Below are 21,006 nucleotides of genomic sequence, written 5' to 3' on the forward strand. Positions count from 1 at the left end.
ATATATATATATATATATATATATGTATGTATATATATATGTGTGTGTGTGTGTGTGTGTGTGTGTGTGTGTGTGTGTGTGTGTGTGTGTGTGTGTGTGTGTGCTTGAAATGATTATGATATGTGAAGGCTAGTAGAAGACCGCTAAACCAGTACATAGGGTAATGTGGGATATAATTGGAATGTGCATCATGTAGAAGTGGTACATGGATGGGCCTACTTAGTTAATCCGCAATGGGGGACCATACTATGAGATCATGCTTGGTTAATCCATGATGGGCGATCCTTATTACATTGGTATGGCCATACATACATATTTAGGGGTGATCATGCTTGGTTAATTCGCGATGGGTGATGACTGCCTATTACTCTTCGTAAGAGTGGCTCTGCTTGGTTAATCCGCTATTGGGGGGGGGGGGTTACTACCTACATGGTATTCTCAGGAATGGTTCTGCTTGGTTAATCTGCAATGGGGGACCACATCCTGATCAATTACCTATTGTAGGCTTCAGCCAAGCTGTGTTTCTCTATAGCCCTAGACTATATATTACAAAGATGAGATTGAAGGCTTGTGTGGCTTAATCTAGAGAGTGACGATTGAATGAAATAGTTTACATGATGATGTTGCCTAAAAGATAACGGATTCGGATGTGACTCCTTCCTACTCATAACGAAGAATTGCAATAATGAAAAATATACCAATCTCACTCCTACACGTGATAGTATTATTGATGTGGTGTCATTCCTACACAACTTCAGGTTGTGTGATGACTAGATGTTATCTTGATAGATGTGTTGTGAGATTCGAAATTGAATAACAATTCCTATACATAATAATGAGACTTATGGTGGTTATATTATGAAATATGAGGCAATCATACCCTTGTGATTATTCGAAAATGATGAAAGGCAAGTTGTGAGTCACAATCCGAAGAGAATGACGGAATAATATTGACGGTGATCACATTAACGATTGATACGGTATATAGAAAAAGTATCCTGTGTGGACATAGCACTACTTTGACATTTAATCATTTAATGTTATTTCTATTCACATATGTGTTATTATTGTCACTCACACAAGCTTCGTAGCTTATTTGGGTTTTGCTTTGCCTGGTGCGTCATTCCCACTGCGTAGAGTTGTTTTGCAAAGTAATGGGAAATGGTTAGAGAAAAGGTTTGCAGGTGGTGGAGTTGTGTGGGCATCACACTCGAGAATAATATTACCACATTTTTGTGTAAGTTATTTCTGCTGAGTTCTAATGTATATTGTATGTGTGAGTCTTAGTGACTATTTATTTTATATTGTACCGCTACTGTCCTATCGTCGCGTGTCAATTCCGGGCGTATCTTAGGATCGGTGCGTGACATGAAAGTCTTCCCATATCCTTCAAGTCAAAAACTGCAGCAAGATCATCAATAGCAAATTGAATCTTCAATACATTAGAACCTGTTAATATGATGTCATCCACATACAACAAAAGTATTACAATATCCTTGTCATCTTGTTTCACAAACAAACTTGTATATGAAAGAGAAGCACAGAATCCCAGAGAAGGCAAGTAACTTATGAATTTAGAGTTCCAAGCCCTTGGTGCTTGTTTAAGAGCCTATACAAGGACTTAATTAGTCTACAGACATGTTAAGGCATTGTAGGGCCTTAACCAAGGAAATACAGCTGTTCCAAAAGTCTTCAAATTCTTCAAATGTGGTGGTGTCTTATATAACAGTGTATATGGTGATGTCATAGACAAGGATTTGCAACTCATCCTATTGATAAGAAAAACCGAATGTGCAAAAGCAAAGTACCAGAATTGCATAGGTAAACCAGCTTCAAAATATATTGTGTCACCGTGGTATGTCCCTTTTCAATACCAGCCAAGTGAACATATTTTCGAACACGGATGCTTATTTTTTAATTTATTAACTATGAACATTAATGTTTCTGTCTAATTAATGACTATGATGCAAATTAATTAGATATTTAAAGGTTTGTTGCTAGCTCAAACTTGTTAACATTTAACAATACTAAATACTCTTGCACTTGAGATTTTATGTTCGAACTCGTGTTTTTATTTCTTGCATTACTCCTTTGTGAATTGTGATTAATAGAGTTGTGGAAATTTGTAATTTGTAAACTATTGAAGAATCGGGAAGTTGCAAGTGGCACTTTACCACAGTTGTGAAAAGATGTTAAGCCCTTGCATGATGCCGTGTGTTCAATACTCGTCAATGGCTAACCTAACATCTAATATAATAAAACATATCATTTGACAAAAAAACAAAAAGAATTGGGAAGTTGGGGTTAAGTATACTCAGACCCCTGAGATTTATCAAATTTTTGTAAAACTATCTCACGTTTGAGACATTACACTAATACTTCTTTAGAAATGAATTAATTCACCGTCAAGTCAAATGATTGCTTGAGTAAATAATAATAATAATAATAAATAGACAACTTTACCATTATTAATTACTTGAAACTAATAAACAAAAGTTTTATAATTGTATATAAAAAAAATTATAAAACATTAAACACTACAAAAAAGGACAAAAAGAAGACCATTGCATCTTCTTCTTCCCCATGATACATTGTATTCTACAAATCTTGCCAACCACCCTCTAAACGGCATTGTTCTCCACCTCCATGGCCATGCCCCCTACCACAGCAAGTACTTCGTCGTCCTCTTATTCAATCGATGGCTGCACCTCCACTACCATTGCAAACCCGAGAGTTTTGATGCTGTAATTTTAATTCTACTTTTAGTTACCGTGGCCGTCCAAAGAGAATGAACCTTGGAATTGTCGCTCTTAACTTTTCATTTGAGTTGACACAAAGCCAAATATCTTATTCTCAATCGTTCATAGACATAAATTATTATAAAGTGTTAGCGTTAGTGTGAAAGGGAATTAAAATCTTAAAAAGTGTTAGTGTAATATCTGAAACGTAAAGAATTTTTGTGAAAACTTGATAAATCTCAAAGAATGTCAATGTATAACCCTAGAAAGTTGCTTTTTTTAACTTTTTTTTTTTGTATAAAAGAAATCAAAAGTTCATTTGTCCTCTTTTTCTTCTTGGAATGTTGCCATGTGTACTAATAGTACTACAGGGTGGAGCCTGTCTTCCCAACTCTGTCTTGTTTAGGTAAGAATTGTGGACAGTACGGGTTTGGTTGTCTTTTTAATTCATCATAAGTTTTGATGACAAGGATATAGCATATCGTGGTTTATCTACTTATGATACAATATTACGTAAAAATTAACATATGATATAAAAAAAAGTTTCAATAACAGTGTATTCATATTGTACCAGTTGCTTTCTTAAATTAGGGTAAATCTCAGTTTACTACCTTCAAGTATCGTGGTTTTCAACATTTGGTACATGAAGTTTTTTTTCATCTCATAGTCATACCTAAAATGTTAATTTTGGAACAGTCTTATACATCCGTTAGTCTGACAGTTAAGTCTCCCGTTAACTGATGACATGATGTCCATGTGGACAATGATTGGGCGCCACGTATCATTAAGGGGTCTACGTGGAAATTAAAAATTAAAAAAAAAATTTATTTAAAGAAAAGTGAAAAAAAAAAAAAAAAAAAAACCCCAAATCCCCTTCATCTGCCCACCCTCCTACCCCACATCACTGACCCCTCCTCCCACCCCACCCCCCCTAACACTCTTTCTCTCGCACCACTCTCTTTCCCTAACTATCTCATTCTCTCTCGACACTCTCCCTCACTCAAAGAAAACCCCGATCAATTGGGTCAATGAAGACCATCACCATCTCTAATGAATTTCAGACCCGATCCGATTGATCGGGGTTTTCTTCGAGTGAGGGAGAGTGTCGAGAGAGAATGAGATAGTTGGGGAGAGAGAGTGGTGCGAGACAAAGAGTGTTGGAGGGGTGGGAGAAGGGGTCGGTGATGGGGGGTGGGCACGGGTGGGGATTCTAGGGAAGACAAAAGGGATTTGGGTTTTTTTTTTTTTTTTTTTTTTTTTTGGCTTTTCTTTAAATAATTATTTTTTTGAATTTTGAATTCCATGTGGACCCCTTAATGGCATGTGGCGCCCAGTCATTATCCACATGGGCACTATGTCATCAGTTAACGGGAGACTTAACAGTCATACTAACAGATGTATGAGACTGTCCAAAAATTAACACTTTAGGTATGACTTTGGGACGAAAAAAACTTTATGTACCAAATGTTGCGTGAGTCAACCTAGGGGATTAAGTAATGTAGAGTTATTTTAGGTATGAAATTATGTAATTGGTATTCCTGTAGATTTGGGATACTTATTTCCTGATTTGTTGGAGATTTTATAAGTATATATATTCCTCTTTATAAGAAGAATAAAATTAGAACATTATTAACCAAAAACATAGAATTCTATCTTGGTACCAAAACATGTTTCGACCTGTCACATCTCAATAAAAAAACCCTAGCTATCAAACTCTGGTGTTCATCAAACCTTGAACCCAGAAACCTAAATCTGTAGCCTTTGGAATCAACAAAGCTACGATAAACATCAGAACAACCTACAGAACCTGTCCGTGCAATGGCAAAACTAAAACCTGGCGATATAATCCCCATGCAAACCGTGTCTGTCCAAGGTGAGTCATCCAACGTCAACGCCATTCTATTCGGGTTTCGGTTGAGCGACTTAAACTTCAAGGTTTGATCGAAGATGATGGAGGTTCATGCTTCAGGTCTCGCCAAGCAAGGTTATCTAACGGGAAAAATCTCAGCGGTTGATGAAGATGATCCAAGATATGCAAAGTGGTCTACTGAAGATGCCATTATGAGATGGTTGTTGCTAAAAACCATGGAACCATACTTACATGGTCTCTTTATAGACTTGCCCACGGCCAAATATATCTGGGAAAGTGTCACCCAGATGTTTTATGATGGTTCTGACGAGTCATAGTACTATGAACTCCGGTGCAAAGCTACACGGACAAGACAAGACGGCCATCCAATTAATCTGTATTTTACCGAACTAAAGGGTGTATGGCAGGACCTTGACAAGAGATGTCTCATTCACATGGTGTGTGGAGCACACTTGAAAACTCGTAAAGAAGAACTTGCAAAGGATAGGGTGTATGATTTTCTTGCTGGGTTGGATATCGGTTTCGACCAAGTTCGGAGTGAAATTCTAAGGATGAAGTATGTTCCTAGACTAGAAGAATGTTTCAATTTGGTACGACATGAATCTCAGAGGCAAGCCATTATGATGGGAACAAAGACTACAATGGCAGGGCCCTCAATGGCTATGGTCACCAAGGCACCTAATTCTCATCCACCGTCAAATAAAAACTCTCGGTTATTCCGCACGTAGGAAGATATTGATAAAGACAACTCCATTGCAATCATTGTAATGGAATAAGACACACCGAGGATACCTGTTTTGAAATTCATGGCTACCCAGAATGGTACTGGGAGAGGAAGAATGAGCTAAAGGCCCGCGAAAACAAAAAGATAGGCCAAGTCTGAATGGTAGCTACTGGACTAGGGACAGCGCCTAATGCAGCAGAAGGTCAAAATGGGCCAAAAGCCCAACGCGAGAAAGTTGATTAGGGCAGGGGGGTTGCGGCTGTCGCAACAAGTCAGCCTGGGCCCGATCTGTACAACCAAACACCAACTGCCCAATTTCCAAACCAGGCTCCAGAGGCAGTATCCACAAATGACGGGACCAGTCCACTTTTATCCTTAATCAATCAAATTTCGATGGATGATATCTCGGGCGAATCAGGTAAAATCGGTACTGTTTTAATTACATCCACCAAAAGAGACACTGGTTGGATAATTAACTCTGAAGCTACAGACCATATAACTTACGATGCATCATTATTTTATCACATGACTTCGCCATCTAAAGAGGATGTCATTATCGCCAACGGTGATGTTGCTCCTGTAACGGGAGCAGGCTTTATTTCCTTACTCTATCTTTGTCTATTCACAACACACTACTTGTTTCATCATTGTCCAATCATCTACTTTATGTTGGTCAAGTTACTGAGCAATTAGATTGTGTTGTGTTAATGTTCCCACTTTTTGCCTACTTCAGGATATCCAGACTCGGGTGATAATTGGGCGTGGTACTGAGAGGAGAGGGTTATATTATGCGGATGGTGTGTCGGCAAGCAAAGTAAATCAAGTGTGCAGTAGTCACCCGAACAAGAATAAGGCAATCTGGTTATAGCATCGTCGATTAGGGCATGTGTCTTTTGGTTATTTGAAAAAATTGCTTCCGTCTTTATTTTATGGCATTTCAGACTCTGATTTTCAGTGTAATGATTGCGTTCTTGCAAAAAGTCATCGTACTTCTTATCATGTAAGTTTCAATAAAAGAACAATTCCTTTTGAGTTAGTCCACTCTGATGTGTGAGGTCCTTCTCCGGTAGCTACTAATCACGGGATTCGTTGGTTAGTTATCTTTGTGGATGATTGCACCAGAATGACATGGCTTTATACTATGAAACATAAAAGTGATGTGGGACAAATTTTTCAACAGTTTTTCCGCATGGTTAAAAATCAATACTCTCTTCCTCTCAAAGTTCTCAGGTCAGATAATGGAGAGGAATATCTTAATGCCGAACTTTCTCATTTTTTCCAGGAGCATGGCATTCTTCATGAAACTACTTGCTCACAAACCCCATAACAAAATGGTGTCGCAGAACGAAAAAATAGACATATTTTGGAAACCACTCGAGCACTACTCATTGGTGCACACGCACCTCACTTCTAGTGGGCGGATGCCGTAAAATACTTTGTTTATCTAATGAACTGAATGCCCTCTCGGGTGCATCATTTTCGCACTCCTATAGAAGTTTTTGCTGATCATGTGACGTTACCATCTTCCCTTTATTTATCCCCACGTATTTTTGGTTGTGTGGCCTATGTGCACCTTCACAAAAATCAGCACAGTAAGTTGGATCCTTGTGCAATTCGATGTATTTTTCTGGGATTTAATGGCCAGCAAAAAGGGTACCGGTGCTATCACCCTCAAACCAAGCATATGTATGTCACCATGGATGTTACTTTTTCCGAGCACGAGATGTTTTTCCTCATTGAACAACCCTCCTATAATCTTTAGGGCAGATGACACATGAAGATTATAGTTGGATTGATCTTCCAATTAAGCAACCCGTGTGTCCAGGAGCAGTGGGTTTGCGTGATAGTGAGCCTAGCAGAATAGTTGAGCCTAGTCCGGATTTGAGTGGTCATAAGCCCAGAGGCACAGTTGAGCCCAATCTGGGTTTAAGTGATCATGAGTCCAGTAGCACAATTGAGCCCCATTTGGGCTAGCTGAATCGGGAAATGGGAGGACCAAAAGATGGGCATGTGGGCATTTCTCAGCCCAGCAACCAAAATATACCGTCACAGCCCAAAGAGCAGTGCAGCAGCGAGTTATGTCCTTCAACCCAAAGTTCTGAGAACCCAAGCATTTCAAGAAATAACCCTTCTTTGGTGGTACCTGTCCTTGTGCCCAAGGATATCCACGAGGTAAGTTCATCTCAATCCAATGGAGCTAATAATTTGACTAATATTGAAAGTACTTACATACTGCCCCCTAGACAAAATCGTGGAAAACCTCTTGACAGGTATTCTCCGAATGAAAAGGTTAGATATGCAATTGCAAAGTATGTCTCTACGCATCGACTGTTTTCCAAGTACCAAGCCTTGGTGAATACAATGGAAGGAATTAAAATTCAAACAAAAGTGGAAGAAGCTCTGCAGGATCCTAGATGGACAGAAGCAATTGAGGTTGAAATGAAGGCCTTACAGAAAAATAGAACTTAGAGCGTGGAGTCACTATCACAAGGAAAGAGACTAGTGGGATGCAAATGGGTATTCACCATCAAACACAAAGCGGATAGAACAATTGATAGATACAAGGCAAGGTTGGTTGCTAAGGGGTACACACAGACTTTCAGAGTAGATTATCAGGAGACATTTGCTCATATTGCAAAGATGAACACCATAAGAGTTCTTTTGTCTTTAGCTGTTAACTTTAATTGGCCATTGAAACAATTTGATGTAAAAAATGCATTTCTACATGAAGACTTGGAGGAAGAAGTGTACATGGAGCTCCCACCTGGGTATGAAGTGTAGAATGAAGCAGGCAAAGTATGTAGACTGCGAAAGGCTTTTTATGGACTCAAACAATCGTCGAGGGCTTGGTTTGGAAGATTCACTGATGCAATGAAGAGATATGGTTACCGACAAGGAAATGCGGATCACACTTTGTTTATCAAACGTAGGGGAGGTAAGGTCACCTTGTTGATAATATATGTGGATGATATGGTGGTTACAGGTGATGATACAGAAGAGATAGAGAAACTACATGTGTATCTCTCTTTAGAGTTTGAGATGAAAGATCTAGGAGGTTTGAAGTACTTCTTGGGAATTGAAGTTACTCGTTCCCGTGATGGTATTTACTTATCTTAATGGAAGTATGTTATAGATTTGTTGTCTGAGACAAGGATGTTGGCATGTAAACCAGCAGAAACACCTATAGTTCAAAATCATCATTTTGGCGATCTACTCGGACCAAGTTCCAGTGAACAGGGAAAGATACTAGAGGTTAGTATGAAGGTTGATTTACTTGTCTCTCACAAGACCAGATATTGCATATGCTGTTAGTGTAGTAAGTCAGTTTATGCACTCTCCTAGTGAGGATCACATGGCTGCGATGATGAGAATATTAAGTTATTTGAAAGGTGCACCTGGTAAAGGATTGATTTTCAGGAAACATGGACATATGGAGGTAAAAGGATACACTGATGCTGATTGGGCTGGGAAAATCACTGATAGGCGCCCTGCATCATGATACTTTACATTTGTTGAAAGAAATCTTGTGACTTGGAGGAGCAAGAAACAAAATGTGGTTGTGAGGTCCACAACAGAGGTTGAATACCGTGGTATGGCACATGGGATTTGCAAGTTATTATGGCTGAGAATTCTTCTTACAGAAATTGGGTTCAAACCTCGTGGGGCTATGCTATTATATTGTGATAATCAGGCTGCGAGAGAGAGAGAGAGCTAATAATCTAATTCAGCATGATCATATGAAGCATGTAAAGGTGGATAGACATTTTATCAAAGAGAAGTTGGATGTTAAGTTAATTGATATTCCCTACGTAAGATCTCAAGACCAGTTAACAGACGTGTTAACTCATGCAATGACGATTAGAGTGTTTCAGGACTCACTTGACAAGTTGGGCCTAGGTGATATCTACACACCAACTTGAGGGGAAGTGTTGCGTGAGTTAACCTTGGGGATTAAGGAATGTAGAGTTATTTTGGGTATGAAATTATGTACTTGGTATTCCTGTAGATTTGGGATACTTATTTCCTGATTTGTTGGAGATTGTATAAGTATATATATTCCTCTTTATGAAAAGAATAAAATTAGAACATTATTAACCAAAAACATAGAATTCTATCTCTAAATGTTAAAAACCACGAACTTGAAGATTTTACCCCTTAAATTATGTACAAAGCATTAAAACAACGTACTTGGATGGGCAGAGCTTTGCTTTCTGAATTCAAAAAGGAAAAAGACATTCATGAGAGCACAAACTTGACATTTCTGCATGTAATGCAGCATGTGATCCTCCGAAACATTGTCATGTAAAAATTAATATAAGGCACACAAGAAAAATGCAAACCTTTGCCGATGTGATTGATTTATGTTAGCATTCACAACAATATGACATATATGGATGTTTATTAGGTGTGTTCTATTGTTTGATGTTTTATAATTGAGACATATGTTGCAATTTATTAAGGGGAGAACGGTAAGAGCATCTCTAGCGATCTCAAACTTTAACTTAAATTTTTTTTTCACAATTCATTGTCGGAAAAAATAAAATAAAATAAAAAAGGAAAAAAATGTGAGCGCATTTATTCGATGGGATAATCCAGTTTTGGTTTGAGATCTAAGTTTTCGAGTTTTTACCAAAGTTGTCCCTTGTTTTGGAAAAAATTATATGATTCACCGTCCTATAACATGAATCATGTAAATAATGATCAAATATGAAACAAGGAACTTAATAGTTAAGAATTCAACAACTAAAAATCTTAGTATTGCGATTCGAACCAATTCATACTAGAAAAAAAATCTTTGGTTAGTCCCTTCATATCATAGAAAAACTTACCTGTTTCGGATTCATAACTCCCGTTGTTAAGAAAGAATTTTTGTTGTAGCTAAGTTTTTCTTCTTTTTATCATGTGCCAATAATTGGATGATGACTTCCACCACTCAACACCATACGACGTGGCAGAAACATCCACCTCCAGATTTTCACACTTCCTCAAAGTAATGATATAATATATATATATAATTTTGTACTTTATGATGCAGCCGTAGGAACAATCGCCTCGTAATTGATTGCTCGTAAATTTGATTAGAAATGTTTCAGAGGAATTTTTTTTTTTTTTTTAAATAGAATTCTTTCTCACGTCAACACTATACATCATTATATAAAAAAGTATGAGACGCATATCTCAAAATTTATTGGCGAAGACTACAACTATTAAATGATGAGTTTAAATTTTTTTTTTTTTAAAAACAAACGATATTATTTATATTAAATTAAGAAGTATAGGCTTACCCCATAATAGATTAGGAATAATCAAATATAAAACCTCACACTAACAAGTAAACAGAAATATCATTAGACCGTGATACTAAATGACAACAATGAGCCTAATTTGTTGATGGTAGGAGTTAACTTTTCTGATGGCGTGCCTGTCCACCATAGGAAGATTTCACATAGATCTACACCGTCGATCACGACAACTCCCCTTGCTGTCGGGTTTACACAGAGATGTCAAATCTCATCAAATTCAGTGGTCCCCCTTCATTTGACCATAGTTGATTAACATGATTAGTAAGTTTATTAATACATAATTACCACTGCTCAACCGTACAAAATTCCAAATCCTACCTGCCTCCTTCCACAAAACCCAACAAACATTCCCATAAACAAAAAATAAAAATAAATTTTTTTTAGAACGTGTTTCAAGTTTTAGTTTTATCACATCGTACCTTAAAATTTTTAAATTGTATCAATTTATATTTACGGTTTTTTTTAAACGTTTAATCTTTCATTTTTAATTAATAATATGACACATATGGATTGACATACAAGACACACTTACACATTATGTACCAAAATGTGCGGTTAGTTATCAGTCTGGAAGACAAAGCATCAATTCAAGATATTCTAAAGCTCGATATGGAGGGGTTTTTTTTATTTTTTATTTTTTTTAATCTTTTGCCCATGTAATAAAATGTGACTTACAAGTTAGTCCATTAAGAATTCCACACTTAACGTCAATTTAATGAAAATAAAAAGATGAGACGATCAAAATGACCTAATTGCATAAATTTGTATGATGTTAAAAAAACCTTATGCAATATAAAATAATTAAAACTTCGTGGATCATTTTAAAATCCCTTTTAAAAAGGGCCTGAAAAATAATTAACCAAAGAAAAAAGAACAAAGATTGTTGTAAATGCAAAATCTCTTTTAATTAATAAAATTCTCTTTGTCAACCAAAAGAAGATGAAAAGACAAATTAGTCTTCTATTACACAAAAAAATGATGAGTAATAATGTAATTTTACAGGTCCAAATTTTATTGTTTTTATTGAAATCTCACCTACAGGTGATGTTAAAATACCTTTAATATTAAAAAAAAAAAAAAAACCAAAAACAAAAACCTCCCACCTCGCCCCACATTCTCTCTCTCCGCCTCTGTCCTTCTCATTTTCTAAAAAAAATGTGTTCATATAAACAAAGTGTGTAGGCAAATACTAGTATCAATTATTGTGATGTGTATTTATAAATACCCCATGCTTTACCTTCCCTGCTCACACGTACTCTCATCTCCTTCTACCTCTCTCTTTTCATTTTCTAAAAAAATATGTTCATACAAACAAAATGTGTAAACAAATACTAGTATCACTTATTATGATGCGTATTTATAAATACCCCATGCTTTACCTTCCCTCCTCACACGCACTCTCATCTCCTTCTCACTTTTTTTCTAGTCTTTTCTCTTCTTTCTTCTTCAGTCTGTCTTAAATCCAGCACACAGACAAAAGGCTGCGAATTAAACTCAAGATCCAGTCCAACCCAGAATTGTAAGTCAATAAAGCTTCAATCTTTCCATTTTTTCTGTAATTAAACTAGTTTAATTTACTTAATCACGGGTCGATAGCTGTTAATCAAGGAAAAACTCCCTCAATGTAGACCCAGATCTCCTATTTTATGCATAAAGTAATTCGAATTTAAGCGTGTTTTATTGGGTTAACGGTAGTAAATTCAATGTGGGTTGTTATTTGTTTGCTTTACAAATGTTGGGTTTTTGGCAGATTCTGATTTTTTAGTTGGGTACGATCTGGGTCGGTTTTGTGCTACTTTTTTCATGATCCGAGTTGATTGCACTTCGCATTGTTGGTTGTTGGGGGGAGGGGGGGGGGTGTCTGGTTGCTTCGTTGGAAAATTGATTTCGAAAAACGAAATGATTGTTTCTCTTTGAAAATCAAGACAGGAATCCGTTAAAAGAAGCTATTTGTATGGCCGATTTAATTATTCATGAGAGTTTCTTGTTGCCTTCTTAATCACTGCGGTTTTTTTTTCTTTGACAGTAACTCTGCCATTATCTTAATTAGGCGGTTTTAGTTCGTTTGATAGATATTAAATATCTGATCAGATGTAAGAGTTGTCTTCCTTCTGTATTTTTTAAGTGCTCAGCGGAGGGGGATGCTAAATTTCTGCTAGTCCTTTTCGGATCAAGGTTTTGAATCGACGCTCTTACAAGCAACATAAGTTTACCCTTGTAGTATTTTTGGTTTTCCTGGAAATAATAATGCAGCAAATTTACCTGTATATATTTGGTGGAATCTGCCTTTTTAGTTTTGATTAGAGAATGGATGCCTTTGCACCTAAAATTTATTTTCTTTTCGTTGTTATCTCCCTTGAAATGCAGTCTAAGAATGATGAAGGTCTATTAAATTTGTAATTTATTAAGTTATAAACCCATGAAACCTCAGTTGGAAGTTGGTTTTGTCCGTGAATTTCCACTTTTTGTTTCCGTGTTAGTGGCAATATATCCCCTGTTTCTCCTGCATTCGTTAGCATGCTTTCTTGTAGTTCAAGTTTTGGGAGTCTGAGTCAAACTTTCAATGCTGGATTATGCAGAACTCTTTTGGATCGACATGGATACTGCGTATAAACCGAAGAACATCCTCCTTACTGGAGCTGCTGGCTTCATTGCTTCCCATGTTTGCAACCGGCTTATCCAGAACTACCCTGGCTACAAGATTGTAGTCCTTGACAAGCTTGATTACTGTTCAAATTTGAAGAACCTTAATCCTTCAAAGTCATCCCCCAACTTTAAGTTTATCAAGGGAGACATAGGCAGTGCCGATCTTGTCAACTTCATCCTTTTGACTGAGAACATTGATACAATAATGCACTTTGCAGCCCAGACCCATGTCGACAACTCTTTTGGTAACAGCTTTGAGTTCACCCAAAACAACATCTACGGTACACATGTTCTTCTAGAAGCATGCAAAGTCACCGGTCAGATCAAAAGATTTATTCATGTAAGCACAGACGAAGTCTATGGGGAGACAGATGAGGATGCTGTGGTGGGAAATCATGAGGCTTCTCAGCTTCTTCCGACAAACCCCTACTCTGCAACTAAAGCTGGAGCGGAGATGCTTGTTATGGCATATGGGCGTTCATATGGATTGCCTGTGATAACGACCAGAGGAAACAATGTTTATGGCCCCAACCAGTTCCCTGAAAAGATGATTCCAAAATTCATTCTCTTGGCTATGCAAGGGAAGCCTCTCCCGATTCATGGTGATGGATCCAATGTCAGAAGTTATCTCTATTGTGAGGATGTGGCAGAGGCATTTGAAGTCATTCTTCATAGGGGTGAGGTAGGCCATGTGTACAACATTGGGACGAAGAAAGAGAGGAGGGTGGTTGATGTGGCCAATGAAATTTGCCAACTATTTTCTCTGAACCCAGACACTCATGTAAAGTTTGTAGAGAACAGGCCTTTCAATGATCAGAGATATTTCTTGGATGACTCGAAGCTGAAAAGCTTGGGATGGTCGGAAAGGACTTTGTGGGAGGAGGGCTTGAGGAAGACCATGGAATGGTATGTCAAGAATCCCCAGTGGTGGGGGGATGTTTCTGGGGCACTGCTCCCGCATCCAAGAATGCTCATGGTTCCTGGAATTGAAAGACAATTTGATGGTTCCGATACTGGTGATTCTGCTTACCCTTTGTCAGCAAGTGATTCTAGTCACAGCAAACTGGTCGTTCCAGCTCCAAGGAACATCCCATCTACTGAGAAGCCATCTCTAAAGTTTTTGATTTATGGTAAAACAGGGTGGATCGGAGGCCTTCTTGGGAAGATTTGTGAGAAGCAAGGGATATCGTATGAGTATGGACGAGGGTGTCTTCAGGAACGGTCACAGCTCATGGCTGATATTCTGCGTGTCAAACCAACCCATGTTTTCAATGCTGCTGGAGTGACTGGCAGACCCAATGTGGATTGGTGTGAATCTCATAAACCAGAAACAATTCGCACCAATGTTGTTGGTACATTAACCTTGGCTGATGTCTGCAGAGATCACGGCCTCCTAGTGGTGAATTATGCCACTGGTTGCATTTTCGAGTATGATGATGCCCATCCGCCAAGATCAGGAATTGGGTTCAAGGAGGAAGAAACACCCAATTTCGCAGGCTCATTTTATTCCAAAACCAAAGCCATGGTATTTTATCCATCTATCATATCTAATACTGTGATAATATTAGAATAGCTCCCAAGCTCCCAACTGATACCTCTATTTCCCATTTTTGTGTAACAGGTTGAAGAGCTTCTGAAGGAGTATGACAATGTTTGCACTCTTAGAGTTCGGATGCCAATATCATCTGATCTCAGCAATCCACGCAACTTCATCACAAAGATCTCGCGCTACAATAAAGTGGTCGACATTCCAAACAGCATGACCATCTTGGACGAGCTTCTACCCATTTCAATTGAGATGGCCAAGAGGAACTTGAGGGGCATCTGGAACTTCACAAACCCGGGCGTGGTAAGTCACAATGAAATCCTGGAGATGTACAAGAACTACATTGACCCCAGTTTCAAGTGGACCAATTTTACAGTGGAAGAACAAGCCAAGGTTATTGTTGCAGCAAGGAGTAACAATGAGATGGATGCATCAAAGCTGAAGAAAGAGTTCCCTGAACTGCTTCCGATTAAGGAATCGCTGATTAAATACGTGTTTGAACCCAACAAGAAAACATTTGCAGGTGGAGCAGCAATTTAAGTGTCTCATGAAGAAGACCTCGATACCGATCCTATACATTTATTTATTTTTATTTTTTTCTTGAGGGAAATCGCCAGGGGTTTAGTTATTCTCATGTTGTGATTCCATCAGTGTCTGTGATAGCTTAGGTTAATTTCATAAGTTGGTGCTATTGGTTCTGGCTTGGCTATTGTGATATAAGAAGCTTTGGAATTGCTTCAGAAATATTTGAAGGATCTACTCTCGGTTGGGGCATCGTAATTTTCAGATATGTAATAAATTCATTATTTTTATTTATACAAGTTCTTTTTAGTCTATTGGTTAACATTTTGTGTGATTTTTCCAACTTTTTAGCCAAAAACAGTATGTGAGATTAGCATAACTTCTTACCTTGACTTCTGAGATTTAAAATTAATAGAAGTAGTGCCTAGGTTTATCCACCGTCAATCATTTTGATCATTCCGTGAAATTTTTTATTAAATAAGGGTCAAATTGATAAAGATATTCTCAATTTAATAAGCAATAAGGCAAAATGATTTGACAAAAATTGAGAGTATTTTTGTCATTTTATTCTTATTTAATTTTTCATAGAATGACTAAAATGATTGATAGTGAACAAACTCAATGACCACTTCTATCCATTTGAAATCTTAGAAACCAAAGTGAAGAATTATACCAATCTCCATGACTATTTTAGCTAAAAAGCATTTTATACAAGCATGTATGTCTCTAACCTATACATTCTCATCCATTGGGTATATACATTGTTCTTAAGGATAGAGCGATCTCTTTACTTATGCCTTTCATAGTGGGTCGGAAAATTGAGTTTCGATATGTTGTAAGAATCAAATTCCTATAATGAGCCGAAACTTGAATTCTATAAGAGCAATTCTAATTCTTTAACATATGTGTTATATGAATCAAACTCAAAATGCTCGATCACACAAGTATATTTGACATTGGAAAAAATATTGTGATTTATGACTTTCATAACATGTGCTAAGTGCTAACACACACCGAAAACAAAGGCTTGATTCCTCAGTATTGAGTAGAATGTCTTCTTAGTTTTATTTGATGGCTGATTGCAGAATTTTATGCTTACGAACAAAAAATTAATTTAATTGTTTCTACAAAGATTAATTAAAATTAAAATTTAGTCAATCAATCCCTATAGCAAATATATAAACGAATAAAAATTCTAAAATATAAAATATTTTAAAGCACCATAAAATTTTCGTAAACATTGACCTCGTTAATATGGATAATTTTCCTTTTTGTCGGTTTTTTAAATAATTTGTTTGATATTTCATATTTGCCACCGGCTTGCGCGCACTTCAAAGGTGCTTTGAACCCAAATCAGAAAGATTTCTAGCGATTCCGAGCTACATTTCTACAGAACGATTTTGATACCTGTTGCAATCTCCTGTCCCAGCTCAAGGTAACTCTCCAATCCCCAAAACCCTAATTTTCTCCCCCAAATTTGAGTTTCTCAGCTGCTCCTGCACTTGAATTAGTCTAATATTCTTTCATTTATCTAATTAATGCTAAAGTATGATTCTTGTGAATTGCCGCAATGTTTTTAGGGTTTTGGATCAATCAGAGTGATCCATTTTTCGTTTTGAATTGTGCATTTCTTTGTGTTATGAATTTGATTTGTCCTAATTTGGGAGTTTTAAATATGAGGGTTTTGATGTTGCTGGAAATAATTGGGAAAACAGGTTCCGGTTATCGCTGGTTGTTAGTATGATATTCTTCGTTTGGGTATCCGAGAGGGTTCATTTGGCTGTACATTTTGATGGATAAGGAGGAGAATGCTGCTGGTGATGGTGATCATGAGGAGGCTTCAAGGTATGCACGTGCTGTGGGTCCCGAAGAAGACATGGAAGAAGATGTCGAGGATGACGAAGAGGATGAGGAAGATGAGGAGGTGGAGGAAGACATTGGGGATGAGGAAGAGAATGTTTTGAGTTTTATAGATGGGATTAATCCTTTGGATTTTGTGGAAGATGATGGTGACCAACTTTATCAGCGACTTCTGGGGACAGATTACGAGGCATTAGCTGAGAGAAAGAGAAAAGCACTTGTGGATAGCCGGCCCCAAGGTTCAGCTAAGAAGGCCAGGCAGGAGGATCTTACTGGAGCAAGCATGGAGGAAATAATGGAAGCCATGAATTATGGTATGCAAAGGCGATCAAGGAAGAGTAAGAAAAGAGGTAGACGAAAAGGATCAACGAAGAAACTTACACCCGAGATTAATAGAATGCTTGGTGAAGCTAATCTTCACTATGCATTTGGCCGGTTTGAAGAGGCTGTACCCATCTTGTCTGAAGTTGTAAGGAAAGCACCAGATTTGCCCGACTCATATCATACACTTGGAATTATCCATGATAATCTTGGTAATGAATTGGATGCCTTGAATTGCTACAGAATTGCTGCATTTTTAGCACCAAGAGATCCAGCTCTTTGGGAATTGCTTTTTGACTGGTTCAATAAACGAGGTAACAGTCATGATGCTATTTATTGCCTTTCAAGGGAAATATCGGCAGATCCTGAAAATATGAATCTGAAATTTGATCGTGCTTCACTTTATGTTAAGCTTGGAGATTATCAGAAAGCTGCTGCGTCGTATGAACAGATAGTACAGGCCTCTCCTGATAATGTTGAAGCACTCAACACGGGAGCAATGATGTATGAAAGATGTGGTCAGCAAGAGCGTTCTATACAGATTCTGGAGGACTATCTCAGAAATCATCCAACTGAAGCTGATCTTAGTGTCATTAATCTGCTGGCTTCAATACTTATGGAAAATAATTCACAAAAGGAAGCCCTTCAGCATATTGAGCATGCACAACTGGTATTCTGTTCAGAGAAAGAGATGCCTCTGGCAATGACAATTAAAGCAGGAATATGCCATGCTTACCTCGGAAATATGGAGAAGGCAGAAAGTATTTTTAGCGCTCTTGATGAGAAGAGTGTAGATAATGCTGACTTGATTGCTAAAGTTGCAAAGTCATATATGAGTCTTGGGCATCATAGTTCTGCGTTGAAGTATTATTTGATGTCGAAAGGAAATGTTGAATTTAATAACGGCTTTATAATTATGAAAATCGCTCAATGTCATTTGTCCTTGAATGACAGAGTACAGGCGATTTTGTGCTTCTACAAAGCTTTGAAGACACTTGAAGATGATATTGAGGCCTGATTAACATTGGCTTCTATTCTTGTTGAAGAAGCCAGGGAAGATGAAGCCATTTTGTTGCTATCTCCTCCGAAAAATCGAGGTTATATGGACCCCCAAAAAGATAAATCAGAACCGTGGTGGTGCAATGGAAAGGTGAAACTGAAGCTTTGCAACATTTACCGAGCTAAGTGGATGGCCAAGGAATTTGTAGATACAATCTATCATCTCGTACATGAGTCACTGAGCATCGAATCACTTCAGCAAAAGGTGAAAGTGAAAAGAAGGCTCACAAAACTGTCCTGTTAGAAAGAGTCAAAGTCCTGGAGGATCACCAAAAACAGAACCTATTGTGCAGATCTAGACCTGTAGCTCCTGCTTCAGATCTGCTGAAAGCTGCAAGAGTGAAGAAGTTGCTTCAGAAGAAGGCAAAAGTAAAGGAAGATAAGAGAGCTGAGGCAATGGCTTCTGGAGTTGACTGGCAAAGTGATGATTCAGATGATGATCCTCCGGAAGAAATACATAAAGAACCTCCCCTGCCAGATCTTCTCAAGGACAAAGAGCATAACGGCCTCGTAATAGATTTGTGTAAGTCATTGGCTTCCTTGCAAAGATATTGCGAAGCATTGGAGATAATAAATCTTTTTTAATAAATCTTTTTTTGAAAGTGACTCGCAACACGTCTTCTGTCGCAGAGGAACTCCGGTCTCTTGGAGGTCAAATTGCATACAACACTCCTGATCCTGAGCATGGAGTTAACTGTGTAAAATACATTGTGGACCAGCATCCATACAGCAATGCTGCCTGGAATTGCTATTACAAGGTAATTACCAGATTAGATGACTGGTATGCAAGGCATTACAAGTTTCTACGCAATAAGAGAGACAAACTCAGAGACTGTGCACCTCCCAGTCTCATTTCTGGGCATCATTTTACTAAAAAAAGCCGTCATCAAGATGCTGGGAGGGAATACCTTGAAGCTTATAAATTATTGCCGGAGCATCCCCTGATTAATCTATGTGTCGGTACTGCCTTAATCAACTTATCCCTCGGACATAGACTTCAGAATAGGCACCAGTGTGTTGCACAAGGATTAGCATTCCTCCACAACAATTTGCAGCTTTGTGAATTCAGCCAGGAGGCTTTTTACAACATAGCCAGGGCGTACCATCAGGTCGGCCTTGTGACTCTGGCAGCTTGGCATTATGACAAGGTTCTTGCAATGCAAGTGAAGGATTACCCCATGCCAAAGCTTCCCCATGAAAAGCCAGAGTCTGCTGAAAATCGAAAACCGGGTTACTGTGACCTTCGAAGAGAAGCAGCTTATAATTTGCATCTCATCTACAAAAAGAGTGGAGCGGTTGATCTTGCTCGAACCATCTTAAGAGACACTGCACTTTCTGAGTATGCAACTCTACATTAAAACATTAGAATTCAGTTGCTCTTTGTTTTTGGTCTGAAGTATATGAATTAGTAACAGTATATTTCCCTTGCTTGTTGCAGAATTAATGAATTATGCTCCTGATCTCAGATATTGTGACTGTTTAGATGAGAGGGAGGCTTCCTACTCCCTAGTTGATCTCTCTGGTTCTCAAATACCTATTATTGTTCATAGCAACATTCTGTGGCCTAATCCTCGGAGAAAAGCGAGGGAAACGCTAAAAATAGAAAGGTTTGTGATCCACTGAGCAATTTGTACATGACATTATTGCAAATCCAATGTTAAATCCCCTACTTCACAGTTCATCTGTCTCCTCCTCAAGTATATGATAATATGATATGCATACACACAAATGTTGCACTTGATCAAAGTATTTTAATAGATTACAACCTGATTCTGTTTTTGCTTTTAAACCTTTTCGACGAAATCGTAGCAATAAAAAACGATGAAGCTTTAGAATTTGCAAGTAAATTGTCCAGAAGTACTTTTTATCTTTGCCAAGTTATGATTTTAGTTCATGTAATTTGACATGAAGTTTCACTTTGGTTCTTAGTGTTTGAATTGTCGCAATTTGACTCATTTAGTTTACTAATTGTTGCACATTGACCTAATTTTGTCAAATTTTTATATCTAATTAGGTCGTGAGTGTCACATGCGATGGTGAATTGGACCTTTCCGAAGGTGTAAAATGTCGATGCAAATTTCCACCGTCTTCAGTCTTGACAAAAATGCACTTGCAAAACAATAAACACCATTGATTAAAGGCGCCCACGAGATTGGGGGGGGGGGGGGGGGTCATGTTGTTTATGGAGAAATATTCTCAAGATATTAAATAAGAAATAATATCTTGAGATAATAGTGTAATTATCCCTAATTTATTTAAATTAGAATTGCTTACTTGATTGAAGTCAATCTTTAAATGTGAATGTATTAAAGATAGGATTTGGGTAATTAATCCTTATCTTTAATTCCTTGCCAAGGGCAGGTGAGTCGTGGGCAATCGTATTCAGCTGCTGGGACATTTAGGGATGTGAGTTGTGT

The 21,006-nt window shown here is 37.8% G+C and overlaps 3 protein-coding genes across 3 annotated transcripts; all 3 read left to right on the forward strand.

The window, feature by feature from the left end:
• Positions 1-8,302: 8,302 nt before the first annotated feature.
• Positions 8,303-8,831, forward strand: LOC148689452 (secreted RxLR effector protein 161-like). The gene is made up of 2 exons (XM_088688473.1): positions 8,303-8,432; positions 8,626-8,831. The coding sequence occupies exons 1-2, from the start codon at positions 8,303-8,305 to the stop codon at positions 8,829-8,831; spliced, it is 336 nt and encodes a 111-aa protein (XP_088544599.1).
• Positions 8,832-11,882: 3,051 nt separating this feature from the next.
• LOC137707954 (trifunctional UDP-glucose 4,6-dehydratase/UDP-4-keto-6-deoxy-D-glucose 3,5-epimerase/UDP-4-keto-L-rhamnose-reductase RHM1) lies at positions 11,883-15,663 on the forward strand. The gene is made up of 3 exons (XM_068446905.2): positions 11,883-12,154; positions 13,215-14,806; positions 14,903-15,663. The coding sequence occupies exons 2-3, from the start codon at positions 13,232-13,234 to the stop codon at positions 15,365-15,367; spliced, it is 2,040 nt and encodes a 679-aa protein (XP_068303006.2). The 5' UTR covers positions 11,883-12,154; positions 13,215-13,231; the 3' UTR covers positions 15,368-15,663.
• Positions 15,664-16,600: 937 nt separating this feature from the next.
• LOC137708741 (uncharacterized) lies at positions 16,601-20,736 on the forward strand. Its single transcript, XM_088689911.1, is given in 6 exon segments — positions 16,601-16,784; positions 17,030-18,819; positions 18,822-19,159; positions 19,162-19,928; positions 20,056-20,196; positions 20,604-20,736. Coding segments are annotated over 5 exon segments (2,931 nt in total). The 5' UTR covers positions 16,601-16,784; positions 17,030-17,141; the 3' UTR covers positions 20,611-20,736.
• Positions 20,737-21,006: the final 270 nt, after the last annotated feature.

This window comes from Pyrus communis, chromosome 17 (assembly GCF_041283825.1).
Source record: "Pyrus communis isolate YQ-2024b chromosome 17, ASM4128382v1, whole genome shotgun sequence".
NCBI classification, from domain to species: domain Eukaryota; kingdom Viridiplantae; phylum Streptophyta; class Magnoliopsida; order Rosales; family Rosaceae; genus Pyrus; species Pyrus communis.